Raw genomic sequence first — 14,590 nt, 5'->3', positions numbered from 1 at the left:
TAATGCTAAAAAAAAAAAAGTACAAAGCCAGGATTAAAAGTAACTAAGTCAGCAGGGAGACTATGTTCAGCCAAGAAGAGAACTCTGAGGTACTCCAACTTATTATTGTGTTTACATATTGCAAGGTCCTGTTAGAACCGCCTTCATCATTGCATGTAAACCTGCAAGGGAATGTTACACTTGCTGATGATGGAAAGATGGTATACAAAAACTGTTTAATTTGCTATGAACATTTTCCCACAGCTTTTTCTTCTATTTTTTTTAGGCAAAGTGAGCTGCAAAAATGCTCCTTTCCATCCACAGAATTCCACCAAGGACTATTATGTTTCTGGATATGAAAATGTACGCTTTAAAAAAAAAAGAAGCTAAAAATCTCCTATGTTATTACTCTTATGCAGCTGGGATTCAATTATACATCCCTTTTACCCCTATGGTGTATCTGACATGCTTGCCTAAAAGCTTGACTTATCGTTTTCTACACTTAAATGCTGATAAAATTGATGTCATTATTTGTGCCTCATGGTCCTGAGGTCCATTCCTCAGTCTTGAAAGTATTGATTCCTTGTCCTCATTTCCTCATTACAGCCACACTCAGAAATGTGAGCAGCACAGAAGTTATAGAGATGATCATTCATGCTTTTATTTGATCTTGTCCATGCTATTGTAATTGTATTCCCTTTCACCTGTTTCACCTGTTACATGTAATTTATAATTATAACTATATGTAGTTTATAAGCTTCTGTTGCTGGTTGATGTAAATGCAAACCTACAGCCTACAGCTATAACGTCATAGTTAATTTGCATGGTAAAACTTTGCACCATGCAAATTTTGTCAAGAAGGGATTATCTGTTAGTAAATATTTACGTACTAAGATAGTGTGGATACTCTCTAGAGTAGTGTAACTCCCTTTTCACCTGTTTTAGCAATTATAAATAGTCAATAGTTGTGTTTCAGTTTGTGGAGGTGGTTGCACCAGACTAAACACTAAATAAAAACAGATTTTCACAGACTTTTTCAGAAAGGGATTAGCTGTTAGTAAATATTTACACACTAACCTGTACTGACAATCTGAATGAACCAACGAACAAAACTAAGACTGAAGAGGAAAAGAAATAATATGGAATAGTCGACATATCTGACCTGACACTTTCAATTTCACATAAAAAGCACACAACCCCCCCCCCCCCTTTTTATTCTTTTACTTTTTTATTACTCTCTATGTATTGGTCATTGTCTTCTTGTCTCTTACTTGATGTCATTTAAATTGAAAATTCTCATAAATAAAGTGTTCAAAAAAAAAAGCACACAAAACTGATTACAAAATAACAGAAGATCAAATAATGCCAGTGAGCTCAGCATAAAGAGATATTTCCTGCTCACTGTAAACTGCATGAACTCAGTGAAGACTTACACAACGTGGAATAGAAACTGGCTATGCCACACAAATGTTCTCAGGAAGGGACTGTCACTAAATATTTACGCACTAACGTAGAGTAACTAGCCTATAGAAAGCAAGAACAGCTGGGCTTGACATTATTTTTCTTTATGCTGTTATCTTGAGAAAACAAACGTTGTTATTTCTAGATAAACCATGCATGCCATTATTCTATACATTTTCCATTACATTGAACTAGTGATATAATGCATTCATAATAGCAGCACATATCACTAACTACACTGTGCTATAGGCAGAGGTCAGAAAGCTGGACCATAATAGGCAATGTACAGTAATACACTATGTAGTGAATGGTTAAGGTCATGTGTATTTATTTAGTATCCAGAGGTGGATATGACTTTACAATAAAGAGTAAATAGCGTTAGACATCCAAGAAATATGACCTTTCGGCATTTGTTTTCTCTTGATAACATGTTGATTATCTTGTTAACTCAAGATAACAAAGCTTTTTTTAATAACTACATAATTAACATCTGATCTTGAGATAAAAGCTTAATCTAGAAAGTTGCCACATACAAAACATTTCTTTAAAATGTGACTAGTGGTGGTAATTAAGTGTACATTTTGAAGTATTTTCATTTGGTGCTACTTTACACTTCCACACTATTTCATAGGAGAATACTGTATGTTCTACTCCACTACATTTGTCTGACAGCTTAGTCACTTTTCAGATGAAGACTTGACACAATGGATAATATAAAAAGCTTTTAAAATACAACAGATTGTTAAAGATGAAACCAGTGCTTTCCAAACCTTTTGTCTTTTGACGTCTCACAAAAAGCAGTGTGTAGTCAGGCTCACATTTCAGATGTCTGAGTTGTTAACAGTGCCACCAAATAGTGATTTTCCCCTCTAAACTTCTTACATGGCTTCATTTCAAGAAATGTAAAAAAAAAAGAATCTAATATAAAGTCCAAAAACTGACAAGATTTGTGTATCAGAACTTTTTTCTTATTTTTTTCTTCCCAATAATCATCTCACAACCCTCAGATTCATCTTGTGACCCTTCAGATGTAGAAGTGTAAACTAGCTCCACCTCCAGCAGCTACAACAGTAACATGCTGCTCAAACACTGATGCTTCACTATTAGTAATCTAATGATGTCATATATAATAATATATCAGTCAGAGGGATCAAACCACTACTGTTACTGTAATATTTTAAGTCCATTTTACCACTAATTTTAAATGTATGTACTCTTACTTAAGTAGGTTTTTCATGGGCTTTTGCTTGTAATGGAGTTTTGTTTGTTTGTTTGTTTTTTGCATTGCTGTGTTGACATTTTAATAAGTGAAGCAATCCTTCTACCACTGCCTATACTTTGGGGTTTTAATTACTTCATACTATGTAATTACATTCAAACACATACATCACAGTGTTACAATACACTTTGAGTGACTAAAGCATGATAAACGTGATTAATGCATCTGCGGTCAGAGATGATTGAATGCACAGTTATTTTACATAGGCTACATTCACTCTATTATCTGCTATGATTATAGTTACAAAGGATAGGCCTACTGCTGTAGTCTAAGCGGAACAACCAAAGCACATGTAAGATTAATTTATAATGATTGCTGCATTTATTACAGTGTGTGTATGTAGAGCTGTAATAATGTAGAGTATGATGATGTGCTCCCCTCCTGAGATGAACACTTGTAGGTACACATCCACTGAGCATGCGCAGAGCTGCTGGTACCCAGCATTTGTTCCCAGACATCATCACAGGTTGAGCTGAGCATCTTCACCCACAAGGAGCGATTTCACTTCAATTATTTGCGCTCTTTCTCTTCGCTGCCGTGCTGCTGCGGTGTAAAAACAACAGCACGGAGGGAGCAGAAACCGTAAGATGAAGAAACGCTATGTGGACCCGAGCAGGCTACGGAAAATGAAAAAACTGAAAATAACGGAGAAGCTGTCTGAGAGGTATAAAGCTAGCGCCGCGCCGCCTGGCGGAGGCAGCTTTTTGTTGTGGTGGCCGTCTTTGTGTAAATTTTCAGCCGTCGTCATCCTGCTCACCTGTCTGCCTCGCATCCCATTACTTCATTGATAGCATGTCTCCCATTTTGTGTAAAGCAGTCCGGAGCTTTAAATAAGCCTCCATTATGGCTCAAAACGCCGAGAGAAGAGCGTAGAAATGTTGTGCGAGTTACTTCCAGCCTACATTGTTTACAGAGAGAAAGACATCAGCAGCTGTGCAAGTTAACGTCGGCCTGCTGCTCTTCATTAGCTTTCATAATGTCCTCTCTGTTTTCTCTGGTCAAATGTAATGTGAAATGAACGCATTGTGCTCATTCTGGATAATATTAATAAGCATATTCTCTTGTTAGGCTGTGGAAGTAGCTTCTGTTGCACATAAAAACATCATTTTAAAGCGTCTAGACAGTCCAGACGAGGAAAGATGCGCCTCAGGAGAAAGAAACCACTTGTTTTGATTGTGCATTGTTTTACACAGAAGATGAAAACAATTAAACTTCATTGAAAAATATAAAAACTGTCTTTTTATGGGTATTTTTCTAGAGATCTCTAGATAGGTCAGATGTTAAATTGAGTTCTTTGTGTTTTGGAATAACCCGTATATTGTACATAGTAATTATACATGTGAGATAAATTAAAATACTCTTTGTTAATAACATAACAAAGCACACGTGAACTTACATAAGGAATAATAGATGCTGTCGCTCCCCCCCCCCCCCCCCCCCATCTCTTTTCAGTCTTTCAGATAAAATATTGTTATCATTATTGTAGAATAATTTGCATAATTGGCAGCTATAATAAAATAACCTGCCAGTTAAATTAAAGCACACTCCGTCACAATAAAGGGAGATTTAAGCTGTGTGCAATAGGATGCTGTGGTGCTCCCTCTCTCCTCCAGATGAAATATTGCCATGGTTACCAAACAAAGAAGGGGTGATGTGATAGCAGCCTATGGATGAGCAGAACAAAGGAGGAAACCTCAGCTCCTGTTTGGCTCATGGTCGCCTTGTAATGACATGAGTGAGGGAACAGTCATTGTTCTTTAGCCTCTGTCTAAAAGGATGCAGAGCATTTTTTAAAGATGCAGCTGGTCAATTATAGGTTTAGCACTGTGTATGCGATCTCCAGTCTCATGTTTTGTGTTTATTGCTTTGGCTTAAGAGGCAATACAGTCTTTGAAGTGACTCTTTAGTAGATTCATAACATGGAAAACACAATTGCCTCATATTAATCTGAGCTGAATACAGTGTCCTGTTGCTGATGTTTGATATATTATAGCAATAATTGGCTTTTTAAAAAAAATGAATATAATTTCATTTTGCAGTGCGTACACCTTCCTGAAGTTTATGGTGATGTGGACGCTGGTACTGCTGGCAGATTTCATTTTGGAATTCAGGCTGGAGTACCTGTGGCCGTGCTGGCTCTTCTTTGGGAGTGTTTACACGACTTTCCACTGCCACGGGCTGGTGAGAACAACTCATTTCATATTCTACGCTGCAGTCCAGATGATAATAATCATGTGTAGGATGTTGATAAGACACTGTGGATTTGCAGAATCAATCCAACTAATCTTACTGAAATGAATGTTTTCTTTCTTTGCAGGTAATTTGTGTCGTTTTTATTTGTGCTGCCTTCACTCTTGACATCTTTTGTTTAATTTTTGTTCCTTTGCACTGGCTGTTCTTTGTGGCGAGCACCTATGTATTATTCAATTACATCTGGCACACAGGTGAGCATACAGATTATTTGTTTTGTGCTGTTAAATCCCAAATCTTGTGACTATGACTTATTTAACTGAATCAGTACTGTTTTTATCTGACTAAATATTGCTGTATTTTCACTGATTATTGCCAATTTCTCCTCAGAGAAGGGCATCTGTATATCGACAGTCTCCCTGTGGATTCTTCTTGTGTACACAGAGGCGTCACTTCGACTTAAAGACCTTAAAACATCTCATGCCAACTTGTCTCATCTTTTTGCTGCTCACTGGTATGTTGATTTGATGCAAATCTGCCTTGGGCAAAATTCAAATGCATTCTCAAAAAGTGACTGTTGTAAAAACACAATTATTAATTTAATTGATTTCCTGTTTCATATGTGATTTAGCTTAAATGTTTTTTGTAACATCAATTAGACTAGTGGGTTAAATTCACCTTTTTTACACCCAGAAGTTGGTTGACAGTGGGTGAAAATGTTCAAATATACATCATTTTATTAATACAGTTGATTGCATAGGCTGTGTTTATATTTTCTTAATCTGGCACATACAATATATTCTGAATCTCTTTCCCTCTGCATTTGCATCCAGCATTGGATATCCTGTAGTATATCTGGGGTTTGATGCCACCTGCTACTTCACTAACATCTTCAAGCTGCGAATACAGAAAGCTGTGCAGAGTGAGAATGACTTCCACATGCACCTCCTACAGCACTCCCTCCCTCCAGGCCTGCAGGTTTATCCCAAGACTGGCACAGATGGCAGCAGCAGTAAGTCTGTGCACCTGCACCATTGGTTCATTTACACTTTGTGGCTTCTTCTGTTGTCACCACCTGCTGCTCTGCTCTGATTTATTTTTTGTTTGTAGCGATTCTTTCATTTTTGGTTCCGGTTTCATTAACCGAGGAGTGTGTGAAATGTGTGCAGTTTGACATCTGAGTCTCTGTAGGTGGCAATATTTTTGTTTGTCTGATCCTAACTCACACTGACCAAATCATTCTGTTTTCTGATTATGCTAAGCAAAATGTTAACAATGCCAACTATACACAAAAAGCTTAGAACATTTATGACATTTTAATATAGGCCTATATAGTCTTGGCATTTTAATCAATCAATCAATCAATCTTTATTTGTATACCGCCAAATCACAACAAAGTCATCTCAAGGCACTTTACACATAGAGCAGGTTCTAAACCGAACTCTTCAGGTTTTAATATTTATGTGTTATTAGACAGTATAGCCAGGGACAGTGAGGGAAGAGATAGAGGGATGAATGACATGCAGCAGAGGTCCTTTTCTGCACTTATTAAGAAGAGCAGTTAATAATACATGTCCATTGTCTTAAATCCCATAACTATTACTTTAAAGCACCAGTAAAATTGTCTAGAATTTCCGCATTTATTAAAATAAAACCATTCTGTATCCACTGGCTTATACATTCATTCAGTCTTTGAGAAGTCACTTGCAGAGATGTAGGAAATATGTCAAGAGGAAAACTAGAGAGTAAGAAAGTGTTTACACCAGACACTCTCTCATTTAGTTTGATTCAGCTAAAAATGATGCCAACAAAAACCCAAATACAGAAAATAAATAGAGTGACCGTGTTAATAAAAAAGTGGAGTTTGAAAAGTTGCACAATAATAAACAAGGCTGGACTTTTACTGCAGTCATATTTATGTTTTATTCTTATCTGATAGTAACACCATCAATGTGGTAAAGTTACAGAGACAGGAGTCATTTTAATGTTTAATGTTTGTCAGGCTAAAGGAGATGTTTTCATATCACAGCTGCAAAATTGACAGTATTGACCATTTTTGCTTCTGTTTATACTTGCAGACTCAAAATGGAAGATAAAGCCTGAATCAAGTCAGTATCAGTACCAGAACGGTGCTGTTGTTGCTCATGACGATTCACACACTCTAGACTGCCTCCAGATCCGCAGCGAGGAGAGAGCGACAGAGAAGGGAACACAGGAGTTGAGGTCAGCTGACTCAAACCGGCGGACACCATCGTCCAAAGCCTGTGTCGGCGAGCCCAGAGATCAGCTGTACAGTGGGGCAGGAGGATCAGAATCCTCTACAACCCCAGAAAATCTACCTCAAGAGGAGCAGGGAAGCAAAGCCACGCGATCGGCTAAGAGCTCCTCACCCAAAGTCCGCAGAACCAGCACGAACACTCCTTCGCCACCTGCTGGCAGAACTGAGAAGAAACAGAGATCCAGCTCAAAAACTGTCAGTCCCAACCGGGACACAACAGACAAGAGCACCACAGCAGCTCAGAATTATCATGCCGAACAGATGAGCAAGTAAGTCATGATTAAGTTCAGTTCAATAATGGTTAAGAATCAGTGCTCTTTGTTTAACTATACACTTCTTCATCTTTCAGGCTGGAGCAAGAGCTGAGGAGGCTGAAAGGCGAGCTGCAAGTGAGCCGACAGAGTGAGCAGGAGCTGCGGAGTCACATCTGCAACTTGACCAACAGCGAGAGGAGCCTGAGACCAGAGGTGTCCCTGCTCAGACAGTCCAACATGCTGCTCCAGAGCAAGTGAGTGGTCCACCAAACTGATGGAGAAATCTCGTCTTTGGCTCCTTCTGTGGGCTGTTTTACACATTACATCTGCCTGTAAATATAAAGGAAAGCAGGAATGAGAACTTAAATTGCATACAAAAAAACTCGTAGACATTGTTTTTCAAGAGATGTTTTAATCCTCAAGAGGATGGATGAACCTCTGTCTAAGATTGTGGCTCACACATTTTTTTCCATAATGCTCACTAACTAGTAGGCATGACATTTTTGCCTTTATTGGATAGAATATAATGATGATGTGGCAGACAGGAGACAAGGGGACAGGTTTAACTCCAAGGACATTGTGTTCATGTGGCATTTGCAGTTTCCATGGTGCTCCAACTAGTTGAATCTTAATCAAATCTCACACAGTATGAGATCATTATACATGAGAATATATTTTTTCTCTAAATATTCATGATTGTTATCTACAAACACAATCTTAACATTGAAATCATTGTGATAAACATGAGGTAAATTTGATTCAGCTTTCTTTCCAGATACTGTCTTGTATAATAATCACAATGTCTTCTCTTGTACACACCATGAGTAGATTGAACCTGAAAAAAAACTGGAGAAATTTGGCTTAGTCAGTAGAAATTGTCCTTTCGACACGTTTAGCACATCAAAGGTGCTTCTATCACTACATCCACCAGCCAGAGGCTTTAAAAGGTGTTTGAGATGAGCATGTTATGCACAGTTTTCATAAGACATGCTCCAGTTTTTAAATCTATCCAACTCTCCAACTACAAGAATGATGAGAAACACATTAAACATCTCATGTCAGTCTGGTTGGATGTTGCATTATTACACTTATTTATTGTCCTATCCTTGATGGTATTTAAAGTGAGTGTAATCTCTCCGTCTCCTTCAGGATTCTGTGTCTGAGCAAAACCAAGCAGAGGGACAAACAGACCAGCGCGATGCTGGAGAAGAAGACCAGAGCAGAGACAGAGGCGAGACTCTCTGTTGAGAAACAGTTGGCTGAGCTTCAGGCTCAGAAACTGGAGGAGGCGGCCAGCACGGCACGCAATCTGTCAAACAGGTAAGTCACACCTGTACGATCTGAAGTGGATCACTGTCTGCTAAATATAATTAAATGCTTCTGACCAAAAGCTTAATGCACACATCATTTTTACTGATTAACATATTTACTTGCATCCTGAATAACCATCTTCCATGTGTTTGATGTTTGAAAAATCAAGACTGATTTTCAGAAATGCCAATGAAATGTTTCTTTCTGTGTGAACTGGTCTTCACTTCAAATGAAACCCATCACTTACCGCTCAATTATTTTCTCCGTCTCCTACACCAGGCAGGAACACTCTGAAACCCAAATGTTAAGGAAAAGAGTAAAAGATCTAGAGACAGAGTACAAACAACTACAGCTGGAGTATCAAGTGAAAGAGAGTCGTGTGGTAGATCTAGAGAGTGATGTTGAGGTATCTTTTTACTCTACTTGGGAATGAACTTGTGAATTTTAAGTGTCTGTGAGTCTCAAGTGGTCCAGTTCTTGGTTGTCAGTTTGGTCATGTAGTAGTTTTTTTGCTATTTAAGTTTCTGTTTTCATGTCTGTATTTCTTTGTGTTTGTAAAACTGGGGTACATTTAGTTTTTATTTTGGCCTGCAGTCAGCATAATGCACTTTATCATCACATCAATATGGAGCATTGTTGTATGATTTTTTTTCTGACAACAGCTGTGTACATTGTTGTATTGTGTGGTATTTGATTTCATTTTAATGGTATACTCTCCATGAAGCATGCTGAAATCAGAAGCCAGGTCTTTCATAAAAACATTGCACTGCTTTAGAACATTATTTTCCCAGTACAGGATCACAAAATGTGAGATAACATAGTTAGTGTTAACACAGAAAGAATCATCCCTCTGAATATCTCAATAATAATGTGCAGTTTTCATGTTTTTTGAATCGCTGGCCAATTCATCATCAGTGTTTGACAACTGTTTTATCTGTGGTGCTTTGGTTTCCTAAGTGAATGCATGTAAACACATTTCTATATTAACAGAAGAAACAAAGTGAAGCATTGACTGAAATTTTAAAGAGGGAAAATACTCAGGAAACCAAAGCACTGACTCCCTCCCACCGCTCAAAGGTACAATTTCTGTTTTTGATGTTTTACGAATGATCTTACTGTTGGTGTGTTTTTGGACTCAGGCTCTGGGAAAGTACCGCTGTGTGGAGAAAGAGACGGACATGCTGCTGTCCACTCTGTCAGCCATGCAGGAGAAGGCTCAGCACCTGGAGTACAACCTGAGCGCAGAGACTCGCATCAAACTGGATCTGTTCTCAGCTCTGGGAGACGCCCGCAGACAACTGGAAATTGCTCAAGGTTTCACTTTTTCTCTGAATATTTATTTGGTCTCCTGCGAATTGAAATTCTTTTGGTATTTGTTTGGTCTGTCGTACGTGATTTTTTCAGATTGGTGCCTCCAACAAAAGACGTTATTGTATGTTCTGTTTTATTGTTCGTTAAAACGTTTAAACTTTATTTGTATAGCACATTTTAAAAACAGAGTAATTGACAGACAAAGCAAAGGCAGTACAATACAAGCAAAGACAACACAGAGAGCAGTAACAAGGCCAACATTAACAAGATGAAAGTAGAAGACAATAAAATAAAATAAGGAGTTTATAAAAAGATTAAAAAATTAAAAAGAACAAACTACATCACATAAAAGCAAGGCTGTAGAATTTAGTTTTAGGAAGTGATTTAAAAATGATAGTTATTATTGGGAATCTTGGTCCAGTAGCACCACCATGTGGTCAAAAAGCATTTCACATTATCATACATGGACCCTGGTCCTCCAGTCCTTCAAACATGGTTTAGGATGAGAAAAGATACCCATCTGTTATGTGATATTATATATCATTTTTTATATAACTGCATGTTTGACATACATTATTGTTTTATGTCATTGTCATTAACTCTTAAAAAAAAATATTTTCAAAAGACACACAAAACAAACAACAACAGTACGGCAGCACATTAACAATTAAGATAAGGGTAAACAAGACAGAATAACCAAATGAATTTTACAGAATGATAAAAAATATTAATCCTGTCAGTTATAAATTAAAAATTAAAAATACATTCACCAACCAAATAAAAGCAGTAGTGGACTGGAAGGAAAAGGGCATTATTAAAGGACATTATTACATTTACATTCTGCAGCATTTGACGGCATTTTATGCAGTGATGTGCAAACACGCTCAATTTAAATGTCCATACATACAGTGATCTATCTGTGATGGATTGACAAGGATCATCCTATCAGCACACGTGTTTGGATTCAGATCTAAATGTTCAAAATATTAGAAGTTATGCAAATTCTTAATGTTTTCTAGTTTTGAATGTTTCTTCCATATCTTCCTATCGCTCTTCCTATTCCTCCTGATTATAGGTTGACATATAAATTCAACTGAACTTCATGAATGACTAGAGGATCCATCTCCTCACATGTACCTTTGTGTGTCTGACAGATAAAGTGATGAAACAGGACAGGGAGATAAGTGAGATGAAGCAGAAGATTGCAGAGGTGATGGCCGTCAGCCCCAACGTTTCCTACATGGCCCCTCGTCCTCCGGTGCCACAGTATCTCACCAAGTTACTCAACTCCGAGCGCTACATGTTGAATCCAAGAGCGCTAATGTACCAGTGTCTGAAGAAATAAAAGGATGCCGTCGCCTCTGTCAGACCCCTCCATTATAACATTTGAGAGGGAGGCGTTTAATGGATTATGTTACAGAGCTAAATGACACCATGAAGTCATCTACTTCCAGCCATGAGTGGAACCAGAATGATCCTCCACAAGTCAAATGCCTTTTTCTGCACTGTTGGTGCTAACCTGATATTATTCTGTAAAATTTTCTGTTTCCTCCCACATAAAAAGGTCGAAGCATTTCACTCCAAAATAAGATATCTGATATGCAGAGCTGCTGTAGGCACGAATTTTTATGTAAAGATAAATCCATCCTTTCAGTATAAACCATCTATTTGGGATGCAACACAGAAAAGCACAACATTGATGCAATTTCAAAACCTGCAGATTTACTGAAATAATAATCTGATGCTGGATGTGGATGTTTCTATTTCAAAGAGAAGAAAGAAAATGAAAGAATGAAATACAAAACAGCAGGGACTAAACTAGGCCCAAACATTTTTCATCTTTCAGCTTCAGGCTTGACACGACCTCATATCAGTAAACATTCATTTGCTTTTCCTGAGTTGGGGAGTTGTGATTTTTATGAACAGCTTCTGCAGTTTGAAGCCTCCACAAGTTACCCACTATAGTTTTCAAAGATGTGATGACCACTTCTGCAGAATATTTCCTGGCATCAAGTAAAACAAAGCATTCAATATTATTTATGCCCGTATTATAAGTATTATCACACAAAGTTGAAGAATATGATCACCTTTGTTTGTGAATGATCTTGATCTGTTACGATATTGACTAAAGCATTCAAACTTCTGAGAGCTAGCAAAGTAATGTAAAAGCTCTGTTACAGCAGACGTTTGTGAAAGGAGCATACTATTTAAAAACTTGTGCTCTAAAGTATTTAAGATTTAACGGTGTGACAGATTTTGGTAAAACGTGTTCATTTACATATGATGTCTCAATATAGACAGATGATAAATTATAATATAATATTCAATGATCTCCAAGCTTGAGTTTGTTGTGTTAATGAACTCATGTTGAATTTTATAAATATAAACATATCTTTATTTGGAAAGAATACAAATATTAGGTCCAAATTATTTTATACACAATTCTCTCAAAGCATAAATAGAATGATTTACTGATAACACTGTCATTTTCTAAATTTTAAAGGCAAGTATGCAACAATATGTCTGTTTCTGTAAATAGTGGATTAAGCCAGTTTGAATTATGCTAACATTTTACATGAATGTCATTGGTTCAGACGGTTAACTTGTTAAAATCCAAAATATAAGGAAGTTTGGAATGAGATCTGTCACGTTGATTTAACGGATATTGTCTTTGTTTGAAGCTTCCTGGTTGGATCTGAGAGCTTCTTGAGAACAATTTGTGGAGATGTTTTATTGTTGGAGTGAACTAATTGAAGTTAAAGGTGCACATCAGGAAAGGCGGTTCTTTCTCTTTGTTTCCACTGACAGCTAATCGCTATATATTTTGCTGTTTGGCAGCGCTCCTGCTCTACAGTGGCAAACGTCTGGAAAAGAGAGAGAGAATTAAAATAAAGACAGCGGACTGACTGTTCATCATTTAGTCAGTCTGAGTACATACTTTGTCTATGAGTTGGAGTTATGAATATCAAGGAATGGTGTTGACCAAACATGGTTCATGAAGTTAATTACTGTGCCTATATACATTACTTTCAAACTGGGAAGTAAAACACAAATTTAATGTGAAAGAGTAATGTGTTTGAATTGAAGTGCTATGTACTGTTTTTGTAGTCTTTGTTTTTATTTTTTACACACAATGTACAGAATTGAAAAATACCCACGCAGCTGAAAAACACTCATGAACTGGATGTCGCCATTTTGGTAGCTTTTTATTTGGAGTGTGTTTCTAGGGTGTTTTATATCAAAAATATTTTTTAGTCTTGCTGTACTTTTATTATACTGCTGTAATTTTGTACGGCAATGTGTTCGTCAGCATGAAATGTGTTTTATTCAACTGTTATTTGAGCACACATTGTGACTTTAAGTATGTACATGAATATTCTTGTACAAGGGCTAAAGTTTCTTAAAATTTTGAACAAATAATTGATCATTCAAACAATGATGCTCTGAGGGTAGATCATCATGCTCCTGATACAACAGGATTGTTTTTTGTATAAATAATTTAAACAATTGTATTTTGTCATTTGTGAGTCTTTGTATATGTTATTCCACTGAAACTCAACACAAATCCCAGTCATTTCATTTATTCACTATACAGATAAAACAGCACCAAAAGACAAGTTGACCAAGGACAGAACCCTGCAGAACGTCCTCAGGTTGTTTTACACCGTTTTGAAATTCATACTAGAAGTAATATGCTCTTAAGGCTCCATTATCATTCAAAAAAATACTTATCTTGATCATCAAAGTTATCATATCAATATAACGTGGTGGTAATCTCCTTATACAGCAGTCATGGACTTGTGATTAACACAATTCAACACCAAGACCTTACATGCTGATAGTGTAAATTTTTATTTCAGGAAGTGAAAAAAGGGGTAAATGCATTGCAGAAACAGAGCAGTGTCCAGCATACAGTGTACAAGATGGTTACAAGCATGCCAGGCAGTCCCACACTTGTATCTTGCAGTATCTACAGACCCTGTCATAAGGTAGTCACAGCATTGAGTAGACAAGACTTGGATAGCTGAATTTATTAATGACGCCATTTCCAAATCAACCAAGTTCCTCCTGTTGGTGTGAGGATGCCGGAGGCCACAGGACATTTCCAGCAGGAGTCAAATTATATAAAAAGTGTACAGTAGTGCAAACTAGCCAAGAGATCCACAAACAGTTAACAGATAAGAGTGGTCTGAGCAAATAGCTGAATATCTAAGTGTGGGAGCATGTTTAAGCTGTTATCACACAGAATACTTCAGCTAGAAAGAAAACCAATAATTCCTTGCTACAATATGTTCAAATTCCTGTCTCAAGATTGACCAAAACTTTTTGGAAAGTTACTGCATGATAAATTACTTGAATCTATCTGCACCATGGATGTAATGAGAGATCTTGACTCCTGAAGTGAGCTTATGTGCACCAGTTTCCATTTAGATATACAGAAGCATACATGCATTCACCACACCTGTTGACAAAACACCATAGATCATGTGCTTAAAAACCAAAGCATCTTCACATGGCACTGAACCA

At 37.2% G+C, this 14,590-nt stretch overlaps 1 protein-coding gene across 1 annotated transcript; it reads left to right on the top strand.

The window, feature by feature from the left end:
• Positions 1-3,306: 3,306 nt before the first annotated feature.
• Positions 3,307-11,408, top strand: si:dkey-12h9.6 (macoilin). Its single transcript, XM_053337025.1, has 9 exons — positions 3,307-3,383; positions 4,759-4,900; positions 5,037-5,163; positions 5,300-5,423; positions 7,537-7,695; positions 8,591-8,761; positions 9,032-9,158; positions 9,892-10,066; positions 11,218-11,408. Exons 1-9 carry the CDS (start codon positions 3,307-3,309, stop codon positions 11,406-11,408), a joined length of 1,293 nt encoding a protein of 430 aa, XP_053193000.1.
• Positions 11,409-14,590: the final 3,182 nt, after the last annotated feature.

The sequence above is a fragment of the Scomber japonicus genome, chromosome 17 (genome assembly GCF_027409825.1).
Source record: "Scomber japonicus isolate fScoJap1 chromosome 17, fScoJap1.pri, whole genome shotgun sequence".
In the NCBI taxonomy this organism is placed as follows: Eukaryota; Metazoa; Chordata; class Actinopteri; order Scombriformes; family Scombridae; genus Scomber; species Scomber japonicus.
The sequence above is the reverse complement of the archived record's forward strand: the minus strand, read 5'-3'. Positions and strand labels throughout refer to the sequence as shown.